Source organism: Bombyx mori, chromosome 12, assembly GCF_030269925.1.
Source record: "Bombyx mori chromosome 12, ASM3026992v2".
In the NCBI taxonomy this organism is placed as follows: domain Eukaryota; kingdom Metazoa; phylum Arthropoda; class Insecta; order Lepidoptera; family Bombycidae; genus Bombyx; species Bombyx mori.
Window position 1 is genome coordinate 14,175,921 of NC_085118.1, and position 24,889 is coordinate 14,200,809.

General features: G+C 36.6%; 3 protein-coding genes and 1 long non-coding RNA gene across 8 annotated transcripts; 2 read left to right on the forward strand and 2 right to left on the reverse strand.

Moving 5' to 3' along the window:
* Positions 1 to 711: 711 nt before the first annotated feature.
* LOC101739642 (uncharacterized) lies at positions 712 to 6,197 on the reverse strand. 2 transcript variants are annotated; one of them, XR_009974541.1, is made up of 7 exons: positions 5,842 to 5,932; positions 5,287 to 5,458; positions 4,630 to 4,753; positions 3,949 to 4,112; positions 3,116 to 3,220; positions 2,660 to 2,851; positions 712 to 2,416 (listed from the first exon to the last, which is right to left on the reverse strand). XR_009974541.1 is itself a non-coding variant. In XM_012690895.4 (6 exons), exons 1-6 carry the CDS (start codon positions 5,987 to 5,989, stop codon positions 2,726 to 2,728), a joined length of 723 nt encoding a protein of 240 aa, XP_012546349.1. In that variant the 5' UTR covers positions 5,990 to 6,197; the 3' UTR covers positions 2,714 to 2,725. The 2 variants fall into 2 exon arrangements, 1 of the variants encoding a protein (XP_012546349.1); XM_012690895.4 differs by lacking the exons at positions 712 to 2,416; positions 5,842 to 5,932 and adding an exon at positions 5,969 to 6,197 and having other exon boundaries at positions 2,714 to 2,851; positions 5,287 to 5,469.
* On the forward strand, positions 2,734 to 4,879 carry LOC134199880 (uncharacterized). Its single transcript, XR_009974544.1, has 2 exons — positions 2,734 to 2,860; positions 3,323 to 4,879. It is a non-coding gene; the product is annotated as an uncharacterized LOC134199880 (long non-coding RNA).
* Positions 6,198 to 7,902: 1,705 nt separating the features above from the next.
* On the forward strand, positions 7,903 to 22,838 carry LOC101739503 (mediator of RNA polymerase II transcription subunit 17). 2 transcript variants are annotated; one of them, XM_062671582.1, is made up of 13 exons: positions 7,903 to 8,030; positions 8,141 to 8,235; positions 9,021 to 9,276; positions 10,907 to 11,188; positions 12,726 to 12,861; positions 14,769 to 14,974; positions 15,445 to 15,528; positions 16,016 to 16,175; positions 16,931 to 17,067; positions 18,422 to 18,507; positions 18,963 to 19,095; positions 19,968 to 20,109; positions 22,348 to 22,838. In XM_062671582.1, the coding sequence occupies exons 2-13, from the start codon at positions 8,147 to 8,149 to the stop codon at positions 22,566 to 22,568; spliced, it is 1,932 nt and encodes a 643-aa protein (XP_062527566.1). In that variant the 5' UTR covers positions 7,903 to 8,030; positions 8,141 to 8,146; the 3' UTR covers positions 22,569 to 22,838. The 2 variants fall into 2 exon arrangements, with proteins under 2 accessions (XP_062527566.1, XP_062527565.1); XM_062671581.1 differs by having other exon boundaries at positions 7,907 to 7,944.
* Positions 22,834 to 24,647, reverse strand: Rsf1 (repressor splicing factor 1). 3 transcript variants are annotated; one of them, XR_009974418.1, is made up of 3 exons: positions 24,460 to 24,647; positions 23,670 to 24,257; positions 22,834 to 22,964 (listed from the first exon to the last, which is right to left on the reverse strand). XR_009974418.1 is itself a non-coding variant. In XM_062671319.1 (2 exons), the coding sequence occupies exon 2, from the start codon at positions 24,247 to 24,249 to the stop codon at positions 23,788 to 23,790; it is 462 nt and encodes a 153-aa protein (XP_062527303.1). In that variant the 5' UTR covers positions 24,250 to 24,257; positions 24,460 to 24,647; the 3' UTR covers positions 22,834 to 23,787.
* Positions 24,648 to 24,889: the final 242 nt, after the last annotated feature.

Genomic DNA, 24,889 nt, shown 5'->3' on the forward strand with positions numbered 1-24,889 from the left:
TAAAAAAAAATGGAATTCAAATCCTGTCGTTCGTTTATTGATTATCAGTGTTTTGTTTTCAACACATTTGTATATTTTTTATGAATATGGACACGATAATAAATATGAGTACATATATAAAAATGGTTTTAACTTTTTATACCAGTGATCGGAGACCCGCACCTGTTTTACTTCTCGGCTACGGTACTTCCGCGAAATGTTTAGTTCGGACACGAAATATTACTTATTATCTTGCCTCGTAAGAGACGAGTAAGCATTTTCGAAACACAAAAATATATGTTTCAAAAAATGGCTTTGCCCTTGTAGGCAGACGAACATACGGCCCACCTGATGGTGAGTGGTTACCGTCGCCCATGGACTTCAGTAATGCCAGGGGCAGAGCCAAGCCGCTGCCTACCGCTTAATACTCTCCACAAGCCTCGCTTGAAGAAGGAGGATTATATAAATAATAAAAAATACGGATGCGAATATGCTTCTATAATTTTTTTCACAATGTTTCAACAATTTCTATAGCTTGAAATTTTACGGAAATTTTAACTTGATTCTAATATTTAATATATTATCTTGAAAAATAACTTCTTATCCCCATCAAGGTCACCAATGAACTGTGATATTATTTTTTGCACACTAACTAATCGAGCGGTAAATGGCAACATTAATCAAGGTGACCATATTAAAAAAAAAAATTAAGTAACTTATTAAACCACCATACCATAGATAAAATAAATTTATTGTATTTATTTATTAAATAATACTAATGGAAAAACAAAGCACGTACATAGTGTATCGTATATGTGTATAATTGACGTCCGTGAACTGTGTGAACTCCACGATGAAGAAAAAACATCGTGTAATAAAAACCAAATTTTCGTAGCAACTATACGATTGAGGCATAGACCTCAACTCTAGGTGAGTGACGTCATTCACATTGTGACGTCTATGAGACTTCATTTAACACCATAAGGGCCCTTAACTCTTTCATTTATTTATTGGATTTCTCAAATTTTTACTACTGCTTTTATTTATTCATTGCATTGATGATTGATTGTAAATTTTGCCACCTACCATGACAGATGAGTTCTAAGGTCTCAGTATAGTTACAACGGCTGCGCCACCCTTCAAACCGAAACGCATTACTGCTTCACGGCAGAAATAGGCCGGGTGGTGGTACCTACCCGCGCGGACTCACAAGACGTTCTACCAGCAGTTTTTGAATTAAAACAATTAATATTTACGTTTTACAAAAAAAAGCAATTTTAAAACATAACATTAGATCGTTTACAGATAATAATTAGATATTGAATTACAATATAAACACGTATTATAAAAAATATATTACTCATAGGTCATTTTAATAGGTAGGTAACATTTGAATATCAGTAATCTTGATATTCATGTAGCGCGGAACAACACTGAACCACCCTTCATTACTGCTAAAATGAAGACTCTGCTACAAACTGCGTGTGCAGAAATCACTACAGAGGACTGGAGAAAAGTCGTAGAGAAAACAAAGAAAATCATTTTACAAGATTTTGAACGAGAGAATAGACAATATTAATAAAAATAAATTAATAGTATCTCAGAGTCCTGATAGCAGTGATGAAGATGAGAATACTAATAATAGTTCTGATATTTCAACTGAATAAATGCAATATTTTTGTTAAATTCTGTACATACTTGTCTTATTTTGCTCTTTAAATTTACGAAAGAAAAAATAATAATGGGACAGGGATTCGTATGCTGATTTTTATAATTCAAATATGTTTCGAATACGTATCGATTCATTCACTTTAATCGATGTTTTTAAGCAGGTCTCCCCACTATGACAGAGGATTTTTTGGCGGGAACGCGAGGAGTGAAGTTGTGTGATTTGTTATAGTCTGTATATTTAGTGTTTCTTCAGGTTTAAATGTGTAATAACGGTGGTTTATTAACTGTTTCATATCTGTGAAAGTGCACAAATGTGAGAAAATGAAACAACGCTGCTGGACGTAACTTCTCGGGATCCATCCAAAAAGTTCACTGAAAAAAATCTCAGTAAATGACCACCATTTTACTGAGATTATATTTCATCCTATCATTCCCCCATCCATCCCCTCATTTCATTTAATTTCATCCCAGTTGATTAATATCTCAAATTAATCATCTTCATTTCACTCCAAATTCACATTTTTCATAAAAATAAGAATATTAAATAAAATAAGACATGACTTAAAGGTCTTAGTTACCAGGTCATAAAATCACTTAAAAAAACTGACAGACGTCAAATGTTACCTATTAAAATGACTCAATATTAATACTATACAACTCACACACATCGTCTACATACTGTAACATATACTTCGGATACGCGGTCTACGACTCGCGCTGAATGTAGACGGGTATAACAAATCTACCTTCGATATACATATCGACGCTTGAAAAGCAAACGTGACTAAGCGACAATGCGTGAACTTTACAGTAAACGTAATTTAAAGTTGAAATACCTGAAAAAAAACTATTTTAACGAATCTAGCTGTAGGATTGAAATTATTTAATTAGACCTAGAAATATATATTTTTTGCGCATCGAATATGGTTATTGCCTATCATTTATGTACAAAGCAGTTATTGTCGCTTAGTCACGTTTGCCTTTCAAGCGTCGATATATACAGTCGAACGTTAATTCACAAGTCACCTCGGTCCTCGAGCAGACAGTTCAGATCACATAAACGCGAGTACCGATGCTAAGTCGGCGACGTTGAATAGAATCGCTTCATCGTCGCGTCGATGTCGACGATCGCGTTGCGCACGTCGTGCGTCGCCGCACTGATCGTGTCGAACGTGTTCGCTAAACGCTCTATCGCTCGAGCCTGTAACAAGTACGTACGTGTTAATAATAATACTGGTGGTAGGACCTCTTGATTCCGCGCGGGTAGGTTCACCGCTCTGCCTATTTCTGCCGTGAAGCCGTTGTAACTATACTTGAGACCTTAGAACTTATATCTCAAGGTGGATGCCGTTTTTACCTTGTGGATGTATATGGGCTCCAGTAACCACTTAATACCTGTCCTGGTGAAACTGGAAAGGCCTCCGGGCCACCAGTAATCTTTCATTCATAAAAACAAAAGGTTTACCTGTATGTGTGACGCTTCCGCAAGCCGTTCCATGGCCTGAGCGTTCACGTGAGACGCGTGAGCCAACTGAGTCATCGCAGCCGCTTGATCGCTCATTACTTTAACCTGTTTATTAGAAAAGAGGTGTTTAGAAACATTATAAGTCACGGTTAGCGTGGTATGGACATGTTTCCTACCTATTCTAGTAACCTCGAGGAGTTATTCTAGATTCGTCGAATTAGTAGGTGAGCTCACGGGGCTCAAGCCTGATGACGTTGCTAGCACGAACCCTAGCAAGAGCCGTGCCTAGCAGAATCTACCACCGGATCGGAATCGCGAGAGAAGATCTACCGAGAAACTCAGTGGGCTGTGTCTGTAAGTTAATTTACTCGTCAAGCCCTTCGTTGTTAGCGACGGGTTTGACGAAAACGATGATCGGTGCTTGGGGTGGGAGGAGATGCATGTGACTAGGAGATGTATGTAAATGGTTGTGCAAGGTAAAGGGGGAAGAGGTCGACCGAAGAAGACATGGATGGAGTGTGTGAATGACGATATGATAGAGAGAGAGAGGAGTGAGTGTTGAGATGGCGGCTGAGAAGGGAATGGAAGAGAAAAATTCGCTGTGCCGACCCCACCTAGTGGGATAAGGAGAAGACAAAGAAGAAAGTATTACAAGTAACTATACAAACTACAGGCCCAGTGAGGACCTGACAGTACCCTGGTATTGGTACCAGTATTACTGATATCCAAGATCGACGGTGACCACTCACCACCAAGCAGGCAGTACTAACGTCCACTGCTAACGTCACTAAATTTGATGAGGTCAAACAGACTATGTAATGCATTGTGTGTACCAGTTTCTCCATTACCGCCATTTGCCTCTCCTCAGCATCGGCGACGGGTTCCTCGAACGCCAGCACCGGATCGGATTCAACATGGTTCTGATCCATGCTGTCTTCGTTAAAAAAGTTATCTTCAGTATAATGAGATTCTTGTTTCACAGCACCTCGATTTGTTCCTGTGGATTTTCATTGCAGATTATGCTTTGACACTTTAAATAGGATAAATAAGAATTGTTCACACTTGAAATTATGCATTGAGCATTTCTGAGCTAGTAGACTTATTTAGACAGTACGCATATAATATAACATATATAATTATGCATATCTTATAATCTTGATTTCAAATATTCTTATTGTTGGCTGTGAACACAATGTAAAATGTACATTTTGCAAAGGTATCATGAATTTAATTATAATTATTTTTAATTGCTACTCGCTTTTTTTATTGTTATTTTATTATTTGCGACGTTTCGAATAATTACAGTTACTGTGGTTTCACAGACGATGGTCATTCTGACTGACGAATATTAAATCATATAAGTAGTTTTAAATGTCTATGAGTAGCAAAAACCAACCCTATTGTTATCAATAGAAAATTTAGTATTATAAATGTGAGATCAAATCTTTCAAATAGTTTTATAATACAATTACAATTACAATTTATCAAACAATATTTATTTTAATAAAACTTACTTGAATTATCATTTGCTAAGAAAACATCCCATATTTTCTTCTCAATGTTAGAACATAGGCTATTTGGATCCCCACCACATCCTTGTACTTTTGATCTTACTGTAGATTTTTTGTCAGCCCAGTACTGTAAAACAGAGTTTGATAGGTTCTTAATTATGGGAATATTCCCAAATAATGAAAACGCTTTCGAACAAGTATTTATGAAGCCATAATTCTTCAACAACAGCAATAAAGTTTTATTTTTACAGGTCATAATTCAATTTATTTAAATTTTCATTGGTCAAGTAGTTGTTAACACTTTTTATTTTTATTATGACAAGCTGAGATGGATGAATGAATTATGTTGCATGTCCAGATTTTATTTCTAGTCAAAGTCCAGTCCAGCCCGTAACTTTGTCAAAGATGTATAGTAATAAAGGTTTTGTAAACTTTTGTTTGTGTATCTGATGTCCAAAACATTAGGACAAGAATCTAGTTGGGGATGTAAATGTGACACTTTTCATAATTATCCCAACGATTAGTGTATACTGTGCTGGGTGCTACTGAAGAATTTAAACTAAAATTGTCAAAAGAAAAAGTATCAGACCTCATTTCAAATGTTGTATAATTTTTATTCGTATGCATTTATATATTTCAAGGAATTTTATGATAACAAACCTTGATCCAAGACTTCATAGGCCTCGTAGGCCCAGAAATATTATTGACAATGCGAGTTAACTTTAACCACAGTTTCTTGCTCTCGTCTCTGCCTTCCAGTCCACGGAGCTGTCCAAGCCCTAGTGCAGGGTGCTTCTCCATGAAGTCTACGATGGCTGTTACCTGCTCCAGGCTGGGACGAGACTGAAGATTAATTAATGTAAAAACTTCAATAAATTACAAAAAAAAAAAACAAATGAAATTAAGTATTCCTGCTTTCTTTGCAAAAAATATCGTTACCTATGTAACAAAATGAAACTACTGCGAATAACAAATAATCTATTTATTTTTCTTTTGAATATTTATATTTATTTACACATATTAATGTAATATGAAGTTGAATATTTTTTCTTATAATCAAACCCATTAAATTCCTAAAAGCTCATACAATTGAAAATTCATAATTTTGAAGTGTTTTTAATTTAATAACATAAAGTAGTTTCAAACTGTATATCGCATAACAAATTAGTTTTTTTATTTAAAGAGCAAAACAGACAAACAATTAAATTTTATCACCGATTATCTTCAACTCGATCACAACTAAGAATTAATACAGCCATTTAACGACGAACGAATGAAATTCGAGTTTCTTAACCGGAGTAATAGGTTCAAAACACATAAATTGTTTAAGAGTGACACCCACCGCAATAGTACGATCCGTCATAGCGAATGCTTTTCATATATACAATTGATTTAATGTACTTTATGTGATGAAAAGTCCTAGTATTAATAATAACACAAATTATCCATTACAAAATATATAGTTCGCATTTACAAAATTCTAACAGGCATTTTGTTGTGAGTAGCGCAAAACATCGATAGAAAATTTGACGACAACCATTGGTTGGGGCCTATGTTGCCAGCCTAACGAAATCCATGATTATAGTTACTCAGTATCAATGCAATTCATCCAATCAACACCGTCACAACTTTTACTTTTGCAGTTAACACAGTGGAATACAAGGACACCGAGGAGTGGTGGAGTAGAGACATTCATAGCACCGAGTCCTGCATCGGAGAAGCTGCTTCGCCTCGTAGTTCAAATAAGATCAAAGTTGTCGCTGCCGGCCGTAATGGCTACAATGCTCTACAGCGACGACTGCTGGCAGGTGATGCTCGCCCACTGCTTAAAGTCCACCATCCCGCAGCACGGAACGGTGGAGCGAGAGAGAAAGTACGTCTCACTCCTTGTTTTCTGTAGGAGGTGACCTCCCTCAGTGATGGTTCGGGCCGAATAAAGATGTTGAACTACCATGGCTGCTAATAGAAATCTAACTTGCTGTAGATTTAATTATAAAAAGTCACCACCTGTTTCAATCCAACGGGTTAGTACTAGTCCAGCGAGAATTTATACGCCACCAATGGCACTATCTGGATGATGACGGACCGCCACCGCACCGTCTAAGGTGGCTGACGTAGAATCGGTTCGCCAATAGAAATCGGTTTGTCTGGTTTCAATATTGTCGGTGGTCACCCCTCCGCTTTTTGTCATGCGTGTTCAGGTGAATAGTACAGAAGTCGTTTAGTGAGTGACTCCGGCAGACGCCGAGCTTCAAAACAATATCTTAAATTAGCTAGCCATAAGTACTGCACTGATTTTTTATAATCATGGTAAACCATCTAGGCAACACAGACAGTCATCTAGTCTTAGGTTTCCTACTTCAGTGAGTCTAGCATACAAAAGGGAAACCAAAACACTTCTTTCCAATCCAATAATATCACAAAATCACAATCTTGTTTTATTTAAAATGTGCTGTTTCCGTAATATAACACTAGCAGAAATGGCTAACAACATCTACAAAGCGGGAACGCGAGTGAAGTTGTATGAATTATTTTATTTTGTTAATTTGGTGTTTCTTTTGGCTTTGTAATAACGGTGCTTGATTCATTATTTAGAATATTCAAAAGATTAGGTTGTATGGTATGATACTTTCGTCTTTCCAGTTGAAAAAATGGAACTACAACATAATTCTTTTTTATTTTATATTGCCTTTGTAGGCAGACGAGCATACAGCCCACCTGATGGTAAGTGACCACCGTCACTCATGGACGTCAGCAATGCCAGGGGCAGAGCCAAGCCAACAATGTCAAGATTTTTTTATTTTTTCAAGGGATTTTATGACCTGGTAACTAAGACCTTTAAGTCACGTCTTATTTTTATTTATATTCTTATTTTTATGAAAAATGATAATGTGGAGTGAAATGAAATGAAAGATGATTAATTTGAGACATTAATCAACTTGGATGAAATAGAATGAAATGAGATGAGATGATATGGGATGAAATATAATCTCAGTAAAATGGTGGTCATTTACTAAGATTTTTTCAGTGGACTTTTTGGAGGATCCCCACAAGTAACGTCCAGCGGCTTTGCTTCATTTTTCCACATTTGTGCACTTTCCCAGATATTAAACAGTTAATAAACCACCGTTGTTACACATTTAAGCCTGCGGAAACACTAAATAGACAAAATTAAACAAATCACACAACTTCACTCCTCGCGTTCCCGCCAAAAAGTCCAATGTCAAGAGTATAGACAATACCATAGATAATACACATATACCGTAGTCATAGATTATACACTTAGTAAATGTCAAAGTCAAGAGTAGCCGATTTGTTGTAAAGAGAATTTTTAGTTTTTAGGATGGAATAATAATTTAAAGTCTTAACTGTTTTAATGAACAGCATTATTGTTTATATTAACTGTAATTTAAGAATTGTATTAATATGGTGTTTATAAAATAGTACCGCTAAATTTTGAGTCAAATTTTATTTATAATTATAATTTTCTTGTACTGTTTATTTATTTTTCAAGAGTAAGATGGCAAATTCAGTGAACATATCGATAGAGGCACCTATAGAGAACCAAATACAGGAGATTACTTATGATGGGCAAGAGATTTATCAAGCGTAAGTTTACAAATTTGATCAGTTAAAATTTTATATGGATACACACCACGTAAATATGCAACTAAACTAAAATAATTACAAATTGAATTACAAACCGGTACCAAAATTTAGTTAAAAACGTTAATCCTAAAAATCTTCTGTTTTGAAATAAATAAATAAATGTGACATATTGATATTAGATTGTGGATATTCTTTTAATGATTTTTTAGTATTTTTTATTTCAATTAAATAAACATCATATGCATAGGCTGCCCATTTCACTAGTTTTATATGGGAAGGGATTTAAGTTAAAAGTATTATGTTAAAAGAGAATGGATAAGCTATGCACACATATTTTCTTCTGAAAAATGTACTTCAGTGAGTTTCGAAACTAGATCTCAATGTGGCTCATTTTTAAATAAAGTATTTGGATTAAAAAATTGGCCTATTTCACAATGCCCTAATAAAGAAATCATACAGGTTTTTACTTGTAGTTAAAATATGATGTTGGAAATAGTAATCTAAAATTACAGTCCTACAATTTTCTGAATAACGAAGTCTGGATTAATACCCGTCATATGCACAAGATTAATTGGTACAAGTAAAGACTTTGTTAATAAAATAAATGTATAAGTAAATTTTTATATATTTTCTATTGCATATAATTATATCAGCTATAACAATAATACATTTGTTTTAAAATCACAAATAGACTGCTTAATTTCATTTTTGGTGTCATTAATCTGTATTCATCATCATGAATAGATACATAGATATATAGATTCATACTTTAATTCTCTTTGTAGACCTTTATCGATGTCAGAAAATCTGGCAAGACTAGCACAGAAGATAGATTTTTCAAAAACAGAAGATGAGTTCTGTAACATCAAGAAAGAAGGTGAAAGCAGTTCTGATACTAAATCAGATGAAGACAACAAAGACCAGAGCTACCAGTCCAGCTTATGGCCCTGGGACTCTGTTAGGAATAAGTTACGGAGTGCCTTGACTGAAGTTAGCGTTTTGGCGGATGTACTGAATATTGCTAAGGAGAAGAGGTATATGGTATGTGTGCTTTTATTGGTGTGTGTTCAGTGGATCGTGATTCTGATCTGGCAGACTCAGCGATCCACTGCTCTCGGTAGGGCAGATGTTAGTAAAGTTTCCCAGGAAAAGACCCCAAATGTGAGTGAGAGTGAGCTACATGTTTGGTAGAGCTAGTTTAACCTCTAAAGGTTACTAGGAGCAGGTAAGGAAAAAGAACACTGTGTCCATGGTAGGAGTGGGTAATATCGGTTTTGCCGCGTATCGAATCGTATCTATATCGGATATTGAATCTATATATTTTCTGAATCTATATATTGATGGATGCTAGTAGATTTTCTCGATTCATGATATTTGAGATTTGAAACGATACGCTGATATAATATCGTAGTAGATATAGATTTAAGTCAACGTTATACGGTTGGTTTTCTGATATCAATTTATAATATGATCTTAAAGTAATAAAAAGAACATGAAAATAAAAATATCAAAAAAACTTTCCTTCATGCTTTTACCAGGCTTCGGACTGGCTACATTATTTTCAGTTTTTAGTATTTTGTGTCTTAATTTAAAATTACAAAATATACCAAAAGAGTGTAGATTTCAAAAGTTTAATACAAACACAAGAAATAAACTCAATTATTTGGATTCAATTAAAAATAGAAAAATGTGTACTTTAAAAATCAAACACAAAAAACTTCTAAGTATTTATAAACACTTGTCCAAAAATTCTAGTTCAAGGTCAAAGCGCGTGAAATTAAATTCAACGATGCAAATAGGCTATACTACATTCAAGTTAGGGTCGAAAGTTGAAACTTCTTTCCTTAATTGTATCCTGCTGATACGCTAAGAATAATCTACAGACATATGGACTTAAATATAAGGTTTACAATTGTATGGATAATGCCTGTTTCTGTTTCATTCATCACATGATATCCCTATCGTGCGCTCACTCACTCTGGCCGATTCGATACGAACCAAACGAATATTGCTGATATTAGCGAATCGGTACGATATGCCGATGCGCATCACATCGAGCAATATCGTGTATCGGCTGATATCGAAATATAGATTTCGATTCACGAATCGGTCCGATATGACGATGCGCATCACATCGAGCAATATCGTGTATCGGCTGATATCGATATATAGATTTCGTGCGGGGCGATATCGGATTCAACGATATTGCTGCGATATATAGATATTGAATCTATATACGATTTATATCACCCACTCCTAGTCCATGGTATGAAATAATATTTAATTTAATAATACTGTTATTACAGACTATAGTTAGGGACTGTCAGGTGCTAGTGCTGATGACCTCTGACACAATAAAAGTGCCAGCTCCACTTAAAATAAACTGACTGGATCACAAAATATAAAACAACCAATACTACTAGTATTTGTCCTCGGTTTAGTAAATAAATTCTGTTCACTTTAGGCTAGCTAGGCTGTATTTTAGTTTCAGCTTCAAGGATGGCATGTTTACATGCAGTAATTACCAGTTCGTCATAGTTGTTAGAAGTTCATTACGTTTATTTCTGTGACTAATCTCTCTACATCAACAATATTTCCATAAAAAACGGTCTTTGAACCACTGCAGGAAACCTCCAAAAACGTATTTTATAAATAATATCATAATGTCCAGGTGCTTGACCCAGTCCAACCTGAAAAAGTTGAAAGTCGACCCATGGTTCAAGTCTACGGACGGAAGAAGGCACTGAGCGCCGCCGCTGCCGTCCTTCAAGCCGGCATGGAACGTCTCCGGGCCAGCGAGACCATGAGGATGGCGCGGAACATGCCAGATTTTCACATAGACTTGCTTAGGTTACGTCAAAATTGGAGGCTGAAGAAAGTTTCTAATACAATCATTGGTGATTTGAGCTACAGAACTGCTGGTTCTAAGTTCAGTCAGACGGGTGTGTTTGAGGTAAGATGTTATAGTTTTTGTTCAATATGCATTTGTAAATTTATAATATTGAAGATCTGAACAAAACGTATTTATTAAATCAAACTTGCATGGAAATTCTACTACAAAACTCAATGTTTTCTTTAAATATATTTCAATAAATGTATATCGTCTGGTGAAAGGCTATTTGGTTTAAGCGTCATTTTGGCTTTTTGCAACATTACAGGAGAGCCATTATAGTTTAAAATTTGGAAAAAATATCATGTCAAAAAAAATTCTTCCGTTATTTAAATGTGGTAATTGAAATTCAATGAAAAACATCGAATTATTGATATCGATACTAAATAAAGCGGAACCACTTCGATAAAGCGGCACGACACGAGAACCCTCTCATCGTGGCCGCCGGTAACTAACATTCCCGATCCTGCGGACCGAATGGAAGGCAGTCGACGTCGCCCAAAACACGTCATTTCGTATCCTCCTGATCCACTAACGGTCCTTTTAAGTACCTCAAGCACCGGTCATCGTTCTCGTCGAAATAAATTAACCCACAGACAGCCCATTGAGTTTCTTGCCGGATCTTCTCAATGGGTCGCGTTTCCGATCCGGTGGTAGATTCTGCGAAGCACAGCTTTTGCTAGGGTTCGTGTTAGCGACGTCGTCAGGTTTGAGCCCCGTGAGCTCACCTACTAGTTAAAGTTACTTTGAAATGGCCTCTCAAGGCTCTCAGCTTAGGTAGGAAAAAAAAAAGAAAAAAAAACGGACCTTAAATTACTAACATAAATGTCGCGTATTGAGCGAAATGTCGCATAAACCAAATAGCCTTTCACTTATCCGATATGTACATACTTAAAAAATATTTGGATGTAACAAAATACATTACATTTATCTTTTTTAACGAAACTTCGATCTTGTGTTTCATGATGGGTGCCAGTTTTCATATTTTGAAATATTGTGACGCCCTCACGAACATTTTGCCACTGAGAGATAAATTTAAGTTCGAAGAATTACAACAAGTAATTGTGGTGTTAAAAATCACTAAACTCTATTCCAATTACGAAGTCCCCTTTGACACTTCTTAGAACGTAACTCTTCACGTTTCGCATAGTTTGAAATAATAATCAGTTTTTGTTCATGGTCGTAAAAATCATTTAAAATATACACAATCAATCTAAATCATTATACAATTATTCACACACACAATAACATAATAATAACATCTGTCTCGTGAGACTTCGTAATTGGAATAGAGTAGGTATATGTTTTTTTTTATTGCTTAGATGGGTGGACGAGCTCACAGCCCACCTGGTGTTAAGTGGTGGTTACTGGAGCCCATAGACATTAAATGCGCCACCCACCTTGAGATATAAGTTCTAAGGTCTCAGTATAGTTACAACGGCTGCCCCACCCTTCAAGCCGAAACGCATTACTGCGTCACAGCTGAAATAGGCGGGGTGATGGCACCTACCCGTGCGGACTCATAAGAGGTCCTACCACCAGTGAAATAGGCGGGGATAGGAGTGAAATGGTTGCCCACTTATAAAATGATTGTGAACAGGTAACAAAAGCGCCCGAGGAGCAGATAGCTCAAGCGATGAGCATGAACACAGGAGGTCCCCCGCCCTCCGCCCTGCGCGTCACCGTCCCGCCAGAACTGCAGGGCGTCGCCTTCATATCCGTCCTTTGTCAGAAAGGTAGCCACAATAATATCACACTACATATTGCTTATTATATGCAAAAAGACGTCCCGAAGTATGTTATTAAGATATTTCACTTGCCGAACACTCCATTTAGAGCAGGGGTGGGCAAATATTTTGATAGGCGGGCCATTGCAGATGAAAATTTGACCTCGGGCCAAACAGTTTTTTTTCTAATTTTAAGTATAGTTTTTGCTAAGGATGTCAATGAATTTTAAAACCATCATATTTATTTATCAACTCATTTGAATAAAAAAATTTAAAAGAAAATTTATGTTAGACTAAAACTAATATTTGTGTTTTTAATAATAATATATACAATGCTTCACGGGCCAGACAAAATTCTACCGCGGGCCGCCATTTAGACTAGGGTAGAAAAAGTAGTCTAACTATAGTAGTATAGTATAGTAATATATTTTGATTTGCAATTTTTTTTTATCAATGTAACATGTAATCTTATGTTTTTCGAGTAATTAAAGTGTAAATTTTAAAATAAAAAATTATATATAATAATTTAAAAAAGATATATTCGAATTCGAGTTTTTTTCGATTTTTTGCATTTTTTGAGAAGATTTACTATAGTCATCATCATCATCATGCTTTCCTATTACCCTCTGCTGGGGTGTAGGGCTCGAATCAATTTTTTCCATTTGTATCGGTCTTGGGCAGTCTGTTCTAGCTCCTTCCACGTCATGCCCAATATAATTATCATTATCATTGATTTACTATAGTAACATATATATTTTTTTTCACCATCGGAAAGTAGAGATTTCAACGAACAGAAAACATACCAACTTTTTGAATAAAGCTGATATTTTGACGGGTGAATTTTCGATTGAAAATTAGGGTACTTTTTCGATATTAATTCAAAATAAGGTGAAAAAATAAATATTTCTAATCAAATAAATTACAGCGTATTTGGGACATAAAAAGGTAAGTTTGCAGAAATTTTCGTGAAAAAAGATTTTTTTAAATAAAAAACCATAAGCTTGGTTTTTTTAATTTTTTACATAAATTTTGAGGTTATGTGACAAAAGTGTAAATACAAAAGTTTTAGATCTTTTTATTACCTACAACTTTGCCATTTGACTTTTTTCCGTAGGACTTTTAGTTTTGCCGGAAATCGAGAAAAACCGTTTTTTACCCTTAACCCGATGTGTTCATAGATCATCCTCTATGTTCTACTGATTACCGGCTCAAACACATCACAATTTGAATAACGCCATCCACTTGAGACATGAAGTTTAAGACAAAGAAGACTATGACACTTGAAACAGGAACACGTGATTGATTTACTATAGAATGAGACAGCCTAGATCTTGGAGGCATTCAATTTAGTTTAATGTTTAATATTCTGAATTCTCATATTACAATTAGCATATCGTCGTTGTGAAACCAAAATCTGCAATGTACACTTTTTGAGATTTTTACTTTTTGACCTTTTCGTATCACAGCCCTATCTAACGTATAAAAAAATCTGTTATGTGTCTATAGCTTTAATATTTATCTATAGCTTTCATTTGATATAGTTCTTTAATAATTCACCTTCATATAAAATTTTATACGAAGATGTTTTTACTTGTTAATTCAAAATAGAGTTTTTGCACATAGCAGATTTTGGTTTGACAGTGACGATATGTCAAATTGAGAATATACTTTAATAGTTAACTAGAGGTCCCGCAGTAGTCGAAATTCGACTATAATTAACTGGAATTGTAAGTTTGTACACTATTATGATTGTATTTTATACTTCTTTAATAAAAATTTCGTCAAGGCTACACTATAAAAAAATATGAATAAAGACAATTAGATATATTAACTATTTTATATCTTAAGAGAAAAAAAAATAGTTGTGTTGTGTCTGTACTTGGTGCTTAATTAGCTGATAATCCTCGTTTTCACAGAACAGGAAGAAGTAGTGACTGCAACGTTGAGTGCTTCTGCGTTGAGCTGCACCGCAGGCGAGGGCGAGCTGCACTGGCAGCAGCGGCTGGAAGCGGCGCAGAACGTGCTGTTCTGCAAGGAGCTGTTTGCCAGACTGGCAGCCGAAGCCGTGCAGCTGGACGCCTCCATACCGCATATGGTTGTCGGGAATCAGATCATGGCCACAGTGAGTATATAAAATGCATTCCAGAAAGACAATAAAGTTTTAATTTCAGAATTGTTAGATGAACGGATTGTGAACGTGATTTTTAGTAAGATTGCAAGAGTAAGAAGCATAAAGTGTAATAGAATTGAATACCAGGTAATCCTTTATGCTTTTGCTCACTATGGTATAGTCGGGCAGTTAAGTGGAGTTCTTAGACCTCATAGTGTGATATGAAGTCCGAGTCTCTTTTGCGTTTGTCCGCGATTAATTTATTTGAACTACATTAGCCTGTAACAGACTGTATCTGAACTCTTTCAACAAAAAAGTAAATTGTGTATAAAAAAAAATTATCAGAGTGAAAATATGTATTGGATCACTTGTATTTATTTATGACTCTATTCATGACATTTGCATAAACGATATATTGAGGCACAGAGATATGGTCTGTCAGCATTATCAGGATCAAATGGGACAACTGTATGTGATTTCAGGTGCTGCCCGGCATCCAGTTGCTGATAGGACTCTGTCACAACAACGGACAGACCAACGCTAACGCGAATGTTGAGGGGGTTAAGGTATTTATTTATGTTTAATTAATTAATTAGCATCAAAATAATCATGCCAAAATTGTTAATTTGTTAACTTACAAGAACTTGACCCAAAATCCTATGTTAATATTTTCAGAACTGTGCCAGACTCATTTACATTTATTATTCTATATTGCATAACAGTAAGACCAATACAAGTGGAATACCAATAAATAATGTTTCAAAATAGGGGTTTAAATAGTTCCTCAACATTCTATAATTCAAAAATATTAATGATTATAAATTTACGTAAATGAAGTGGGGGGTAAAATTTAGCGTTATACCAAAGTAACTATTCCACGCGGATTGAGTCGCGGGCAAGAGTTTTTCATATTTTAGTAGAAAATCTTGATTGTAGAAAAAGTAAGGTTGATTGTTTACTTAATACATATATTTAACGTTGATTGGAGATTCAGAGATAATGAATTATAAAAATTAAATGTATGGCTTGAAAACGAATTTGTCCGCTCGACAGACGGAGGGGTCCTCGTCGTCCGGCAAGTCTGACCACGACCACGTGCTGGAGCACTCGCTGCACCAGCTGCTGCGCGCCGTGCACCACGCCAACACGCACCACCCCTTCCCGCACCCCGCCACCGGACCCCTGGGGCCCTCCAAGCGACGCTGCCTCGCCGGTACGCGCGCCCTACCGTCCTGTAACCGTGCCAGTCGTCGCGGCCTAAAGGATAAGACGTCCGATGCATACGTGTCGAACGATGTACCTACCGGTGTTCGAATCCCGCAGGGGGTACCAATTTTTCTAATGAAATACGTACTCGACAAATGTTCACGATTTACTTCCACGGTGAAGGAATAACATCGTGTAATAAAAATCAAACTCTCAAAAATTATAATTTACGTAATTACTGGTGGTAGGACCTCTTGTGAGTCCGCGCGTGTAGGTAGGCAGGAGCCAGTCACCGTCGACGCCCTAGACACGTCCTTACGGAACCATCAGATCCAATAACCTTTACATTAAACGCCTTTCGCCCTAACACTAGGAGTAGAAACCCCGGTAACCGTACTCGTCGAACTCGGCAAAGAGTTCGACGTGCAACCCAATCTAAGCATCAGCCCGTTGAGTTTCTCGCCGGATTTTCTCAGCAGGTCGCGATTCCGATCCGGTAGTAGATTCATTCGCGAAGCAGCTGTTATTGAGATGCTAGGTCTCCCTTGGAGGCACTCGGGTAGCTGTTAGCTAATCCCGACCCTTCTGACTGAGCCCTTGCTCGCCCACCTATCCTTGTAAAACTGGAAAGGCCTCTGAGCTACCAGTAAACCCTCGATCATAAAAAAAAAACTCACGCCGTCCCAAAGTGACATCGCTCATCCGCGCGCTCTCTCAGCGGCCGGACTATATTTGTACTGATGGCGTAATTCCCGCGCTTAGGTCCCATGGCGGCCGACCGCTACGAGCTCCTGGACATGAGCAAGGAGCAGTCCCTGCTGGAGCAGATCATACAGCAGGCCCAGCACTTCTTCATGAGGAGGAGAAGCGAATACGTGCTCGACACTATCGCTAAAGAGGTACTACATATATTTCTATATATCGAAAGGTGAAAGGATATTTGATTTAAGCCACTTTTTTGAAACTTACAGTAGAGCCATTTAAAGTCGTTTTGAAGTCTTCGTGGCCTAAAAGATAAGACGTCCGGTGCATTTGTGTTGAAGCGATGCACCGGTGTTCGGATCTCAGGCGGGTACTAATTTTTCTAATGAAATACGTACTCAACAAATGTTCACGATTGACTTTCACGGTGAAGGAATAACATCGTGTAATAAAAATCAACCCGTCAATCAATATTAGTAATTATGTATTTTACTGGTGGTAGGACCTTTTATGAGTCCGCGCGGTAGGTACCCATCACCCCACCTATTTCTGCCGTGAAGCAGTATTGCGTTTCGGTTTGAAGGGTGGGGCAGCCGTTGTAACTATACTTGAGACCTTAGAACTTATATCTCAAGGTGGATGGCGCATTTACGTTGTAGGTGTCTATGGGCTCCAGTAACCACTTAACAACAGGTAAACTGTGAGCTCGTCCACGCATTTAAACAAAAAAAAATTAAAGCCATTTTTTTTAAACTTACAGAAGAGCCATTTAAAGTTTAAAATTTTGGATAAAATATCATAACGTCAGCTATTTGAATGGAGTAAACTTAATTAAAGTTCAATTAAAAACATCGAACTGTTGATACTAATACCAAATAAAACGGACCTTTCATTATAAAGGTAAATGTCACATAAACCAAATAACCTTTCAGCCCTAGATATATTTTTTAATGTTTTCAAAATTACTTTTAATTTAAAAGATGAATAAATTGTTTTAAATGTAACATTAGTTGTTTATTCGTGTAGAATAATAGAGGAGTCCTCATTGTATCATGAAGCTATCTGAGCTCATAGACAATATAATTATTGATAGAATACTTTAAAAAAAAAAAAACTTTTATAAGTCAAAATGGTAATAAATTAAACAAAAGAGATAATGTGATACGGAAAATGAATATCTATAAAATTTGAGGCTTATGATTGAATTTTGATCATTCAAAAGACGCTTAGTCTATATCAGCGGTCGGGGAACCGGGGTAAATTACTCCAAATGGGGTAAAATGAAACTTTTGTGAGTAAAAAGTATATATTGAAGTGAAACTTCCTTAGAATCGTAAAATTTTTAGTTATTGTATTCTTTTCGAAATTATCACGGGGGCTATAATATGAAAGATGCTAAAAAGAAGCGATTCCGCTTTTTTTTTTTGTTCTTCGCCATGGGGTAATATTAACTTACACAAAAATATTTTGGGGTAATAATTAAAGAAGTTCCCCGACCGCTGGTCTATATTGTATATGTCTCTATAAATGTTTGATTTTGATGTGTCCCAGGTGAAGGATCCGTTGATAGTGTCGCACTGGAACGCGCTCAACAGTCCCACGCAGTCCTGCGTCAAGATAAACATCATGGCACACGGGTAAGTCACCTCCACCCCCCTCCCACACCCCCCATATCGGTCCCCTCACACCTAACTACCTATAACACACATGCATCCCTTAAAAATTATATGGAAATCTCTAAATTACTTTGCAAAGTTTTTTTGCTTAAATAGTCGGACGAGCTCACAGCCTGCCTGGTGTTAAACGGTTACCGGAGCCCATAGACATCTACCACGTAAATGCCGCCACCCACTTCGAGAGATTAGTTGTAATGTCTCAGTTTTTACAGTACAACGGCTGCCCCACTCTTCAAACCGAAACGCATTACTGCTTCACGGCAGAAATAGGCAGGAAGGTGGTACCTACCCGCGCGGACTCGCAAGAGGTCCTACCACCAGTAACTAACTTGTTACTGCCAATATTTTAGCTGATGTGTTTTTGTAGTCTCCAGAAAAGTTTGTAGCTAGTAAAGCTGGTTGTGGTTGTGGGACAGGTACGACGCGGTGTGCCGGACGTCGCTGGTGGTCCACGTCGGGGAGAAGACCTTGAAGTGCATCTGCAGGGACGGGAAGGTGCGGCACCTGTCCTACGAGCTGCAGGAGCTCAGGGACCTCATCTACTGTCAGGTACTATTTTACTACATTATGTACTTAACGTTACCGCATTCATTTAGATCAGTGGTTCCCAAACTTATTTTGTCTACTGCCCACTTTGAAAATAAATTCTGTTTTTAGCGTCCCCATTTTTTCACCTGCTTAAAAACCACTATAGCAAGAGCTCAGTTGGTGTCTAAGTCTTCCTAGATGAAATTACAAATTGCCTCTCAAGCCTCTACACAACGCCCCATTTTTTTCCTGGATCTCTTACTGCCCCCCTTTAGGCCTTCAGCGCCCACAAGAGGGCGTTATCGCCCACTTTGGGAAAGGCTGATTTAGATTGTAACTCAGTATTGCATTCATTTTGAAGTGAAAGTTCATTTTGCGATTTGTAATCTGTATTTGTTTTGCTGTCCACAAAGCAAAGCAAAGTTCTGAAGTCGTCGTGGCCTAAAGAATAAGACGACCGGTACATTCGTATGTAGCGATGCACCGGTGTTCGAATCCCCCAGGCGGATACCAATTTCTCTAATGATTTTACTTAACAAACGTTCACGATTGACTTCCACGCTGAAGGAATAACATCGTGTAATAAAAATCAAACTCGCAAAATTATAATTTGCGTAATTAATGGTGATAGGACCTCATGTGAGTCCGCACGGGTAGGTACCACCACCCTGCCTATTTCTGCCGTGAAGCAGTAATGCGTTTCGGCTTGAAGGGTGGGGCAGCCGTTGTAACTATACTGAGACCTTAGAACTTATATCTCAAGTTGGGTGGCGCATTTACGTAAATGTCTATGGGTTCCAGTAACCACTTAACACCAGGTGGGCTGTGAGCTCGTTCACACATATAAGCAATAAAAAATAACATATTGATGTTTGTTATGCGAATTGGTGTAGATATACCAGCACCAGATGACGGCGGTGCAGGCGGTGGGGCGCTGCATGGGCTGGCAACTCCTGGCCAGCAGCGCGCACCTGGGCTCGGGGCCCGTGGAGCCGCTTGGGAACGCATCCTCCTGCCTACTCGCCTCGCCAAACGGTAACCAGAATATAACTAGTACTAGTGACCCCGCAGTAGTCGAAAACCGGTCATCGTTCTCGTAAATTAACCCACAGACACAGCCCACTGAGTTTCTCGCCGGATCTTCTCAGTGGGTCGCGTTTCCGATCCGGTGGTAGATTCTGCGTAGCACGGCTCTTGCTAGGGTTCGTGTTAGCAACGTCGTCAGGTTTGAGCCCCGTGAGCTCACCTACTAGTTAAGGTTACGCTGATATTGCCTCTCAAAGCTCTCAAGCTTAGGTAGGAAAAGAAAAAAAGTCGACATTCGACTATAATTAATTGAAATTATAAGCTTAAACATTACTATGGTTCTATTGTCAAACACTATTGTACTTCTATAAAATAATCACAGATTTCACAAAAATTATACTATAGGTAAATAATATTAAAGACAAACAATATTAATCTATTCTTAATTTGACCACAGACATTTTTATAATAGCTTGAGGAAAAAGTTTCTTCCGCATTGTTTAATATAGTTTATTTACATTTAACTAAAGTATGTAGGTACCATTTTGTTCGATAACTTTTTGCCATCTTGTATCTTGGATCGCGTTTGCGATCCGGTGGTAGATTCTGCGAAGCACTGCTCTTGCTAGGGCTATCAGAATGGGTAGGAGAAAAAAGTTAATACTTTAATATTTTTTTATTACCAGAGTCGACACGCCTATCATTATAAAAAATATCCTGTGAATAACTCACTTCAGATTTCAAACGGTCTGTGTGCGAAATTTTATTCAAATTCATTAAACCATACAAACTTCCAAATTTATACATTTACAATATTAATTGAGATTAAATATCTAAAGTGATAAAGCATATGAAACAATGATACGAAATTATTAGAATTACAATAGAAAAAATGTATGGCTATCGTTGGACACACGAAGTTTGCGTGTTCGAAGTTCGAAGAAGCTCATAGACATCACGACGTGAGTGGCACTATCTTGAGGCAAGATTGGATTTGCCATGTTATTTAATGGCTTTACGTCAATTACTATATATAAATTTACGCAAATTAATAAGGACTTGAGTTTCATTAGATTGTTCCTTTTTCATGTATACGTCATCAGAAATTTGGCACAATTTGCATTACACATGTGCACTTTAAATGGTGATAGGTAGTCTTGTGAGTTCGCACGGGTTGTGACCACCATCCTGCCAATTTTTGCGCGAAGCAGCTTGCCTCCAAACCGGAACGCTTTCCGGAGCAGCCGTTGTAATACTGATCCTTAGGGCTGAAATTTAAAATTTATGTCTCAAGGAGAGTGGCGGCATTTACGCTGTTGACTATGGCTTCGGTAGTCACTTAACACCACTGGGGCCGTGCGCTCGTCCACACGTCTAAGCATTAAACAAAAATATGCAAACGTTAGAAAATTCAAAATAATCGGTCATCGGTTACTCAACCTTGCAGCATCTCAAATACTAAATATCACTGTAATAAATAACGCTTTGGTTTGGTTAAACAACACTTATACATACTTATTTGCGAGAATAAAATAATTCTAATGGCAATATATTCTTCATATTCCCCCCAAAAGCCATTCATGTGCTACTTTCATCTGTAGCAGTGGTCCTGTTTTCAGAAAATTACTGGGTTGTGTAAAGATATTAGTAATCTATAAACGTTTTTTTTTTTCATTATAAATACATTATAATGTATATTATTTTTATCACGCTAAATTAATATTTTTATTTACTATTATATTTAAAATTAAAAATTTCAATTTTAAAAATGATTCATTCCGGTATTATTAATTAATACTTTGGAAGTTAATTTGGTAAATGTAACTAAACACGCTATAGGCACTAAGATAAATAACCTAAAAATGTAATTAATTATACCTACACTAAACATAAAAGAAGAAACCCTGCGCTTAGTTCACTTCACTGAAATATTATTTAAAAATAAGAGTTGACAAAACTGCTTTATTAACAAGCATGGTTAGGTTATGTAGCCGGGTAGACTATGTGCTTAAATAACACGTGTGTTTCAAGGCCAATGTAACTATTATATTGATCGGCTTCGTAGAGGCACCCCAAATTTGGGTCCGGGTAATGTTTTTTTAATTATCGTCGAACTAATTATATTTTATTATAACTTGAAATTTCAGCTCTGTTCTATTACAGAAAGTTAAGATTTTTAACAAATGTATGTATTCGTAGTATAAAATTCTACGTTTTAACAAACAATTCATTTTGCTTTTTTTTTAGGAGACAGAATGATAGCAATAAGATGCGAGCCTTCTGTGGGAATTCAAGTGTTTATTGCTCAATCACCAAGAAAAGACTTTTTCTCGAGTGAACTAGTGCAAGACAAGAAGTGGGAGAATCTTGGAGGTGCCTTTAAAGAAATAAAATTAGACAAAATGGAGGGAAAGAACTTTTTAAACAAAATGGAGTTGCTTATGGCCTGTTTGAGCAGTCCTTCGTAAATTCTAAATTCAAATTCGTTATTGTGAATAAAGTTGTTGTCAATAAGAAATTATGAAAATATTTAAAAATCTTTTATTTAATGTAAAGTTAGGTTAGATTAAGTAATTGGTTAGAGTATTATCATGGAAACAGAATAAATATTGAATCTAAATAACTTTAATGTAAAACCAATTTAAAATTTTGTAAAATCTTCCCTTTAAACTTTTGTACTGTGGTAATAAGCAATGATTCTGTTTCATTGGACCTTAAATAAAACATGAGAGAAATAAGTCATAATTTTTATTTATGAAGAAACTTATCCATTAGAGTACTAGGTAGAATGTTAATTAATTTCTGAAGATTGTTCTTGAAATATATTCCGATGATTTTGAAGCGAGATCACCGAGTCCAAGGAACTGAAATTTTAAAAATATCTTTAGATGAAATATAACTGAGAGTGCTGTTAAAATACTGTAAGATGTTTACTTGTTTTAATGTCTGAACAGACTTCAATTTGGTCTCAGGGAAATGGAATTTTATTAGTTGCAGCTTATTTGAATAAAATTACACAGAAAACAAGATAACTTTTGTACCAGTCAAGCAAACTTTATAAAATTGAGAGTCAATTTAAATGATGTTATACGTTATAGTTGATATTACACTTGCTAGTTTGTAGCAAAGTAAAATCATATTTCTTCTTGTTACATTATGAGTTTCTCCAGAAAAAAATTGAAAATTATTAACATGTAAAAAATATGACTGTCTTCGTGCTGAGGAACAATGATTACAGTCAAACAATAACTTGTAATGGAGAATATGATAAGAGGTCATTTACTTTAAAGAGCACTAAATACTTTTTTTTATCTTGTGTGATTAAGGTCCTTGCAGTTAATGGTTATTATGGTTCAAATTAAATCATTTTTATAATACAAGAAATATCAAAGCTAGAGCTACCACAAGAGTAATTATTCTTTAAAAAATATACATGTACGTTTATGACACTTGCCTTTAAAGTTTTTTTGATTCTACATAATCCATACAGCACGTTTGTCTAATCAGCAAGACTAAGCGTGTAATCAATCATCACCATAATTATAACAAGAAATTTTAAATATATTTACCTCCACTTCCTTGAGCCATCGAAATGCCTAGCAATAAACCCCCAGTATTCATTGAATTTTAACACTTGGAAGGCTTCAGATTACGATAACACTAAACCTATTTAACCTAGCAACTAAATTAATAACGGGACAGCGGCGACCTAGATCTGTAGTTGCCGCCACCGCCGCCACCACCACCGCCGCCGCTGGAGCCATATCCGTCTCCGTTACGATTGTACGGCCGGCCGCCGCCGCCACCGTATGAGTTGTTGAACCTGCCTCCTCCCTGACCTCCGAATGAACGACCACCCCTGAAGTTACCGCCGCCCCGACCTCTGAACCCACCTCTGCGGGGCCCGTCCCGCTTTCTAGAGATCTCTACTTTCAAAGTGGCGCCTAACATCTCAGTACCATTCATCGCGCTACACGCATCTTCCGCCTCCTGCAAGTTCTCAAATTCTATGAAAGCGAAACCTGGGGGATTTAGTGCTACCCAAACTGAGTTTAGTTTTCCATATTTATCGAACTCGCGTTCGAGATCTTCCTTCTTGATTCCCTCGACGAGACCGCCGACGTACACGCGAGTACCACCCGAACTCATGGTTTAGTCTAAAAAAAGAATCGAATGTTTAAATATGAAAATAATGAATTAACTTTAAATGAAACGTGGTAACTGCGACGTATTAATTGATAAAGAGGTATAAATACATAAATACAATGAAGAAAACAAAATGTCGCCACCGCCTATGCCACGCCACGCCAACAGACATTAAATTAACGTGAAATAAACTATATTTTTTATTCAACTTACATTATTTATGAAGATACAACTAAAATTTATTTATGTGAATAAAAATTAACGATTTTGACTTATTTTAAACACATTTATGAATAAAAATTAAAGAGACGATTACTGAACCGATGGAGACTATTTTCGAGTGAACGAGTTGAACACAGAGTACCGGAGTGTAATGAACGAATGGTCTCGCAGAACAGTGTTGCCAAGCCCATTAGAACGCTACTACTTATGACTAACAAAAACTACACCACTTTTACACAGCCTATTATATTGTTGGTTTATAAATAAGTCTTAAAAGCTATTCATAATAATAGAATTAAGTTCTACTGAATTATATATTAATCAATAATTGTTATTCTAATTTTTTTTTCAGAAAAAGTATTTTGTCGTCAATGAACGAATGAAATAAGATTCCACAGAATAGGTTGATGTATAGGTATTA

Coding starts and splice junctions, on each gene's coding strand:
- LOC101739642 (XM_012690895.4), bottom strand. CDS start 5,989: ATGACGGATCGTACTATTGCG. Junction 5,470..5,968: donor TGACGGATCGTACTATTGCG/GTGGGTGTCACT, acceptor ATTAATCTTCAG/TCTCGTCCCAGCCTGGAGCA. Junction 2,852..3,115: donor CGGAAGCGTCACACATACAG/GTAAACCTTTTG, acceptor TACTTGTTACAG/GCTCGAGCGATAGAGCGTTT.
- LOC101739503 (XM_062671582.1), top strand. CDS start 8,147: ATGGCAAATTCAGTGAACATATCGATAGAGGCACCTATAGAGAACCAA. Junction 14,975..15,444: donor GGAATCAGATCATGGCCACA/GTGAGTATATAA, acceptor ATGTGATTTCAG/GTGCTGCCCGGCATCCAGTT. Junction 16,176..16,930: donor CAAGCGACGCTGCCTCGCCG/GTACGCGCGCCC, acceptor TCCCGCGCTTAG/GTCCCATGGCGGCCGACCGC.
- Rsf1 (XM_062671319.1), bottom strand. CDS start 24,249: ATGAGTTCGGGTGGTACTCGCGTGTACGTCGGCGGTCTCGTCGAGGGA.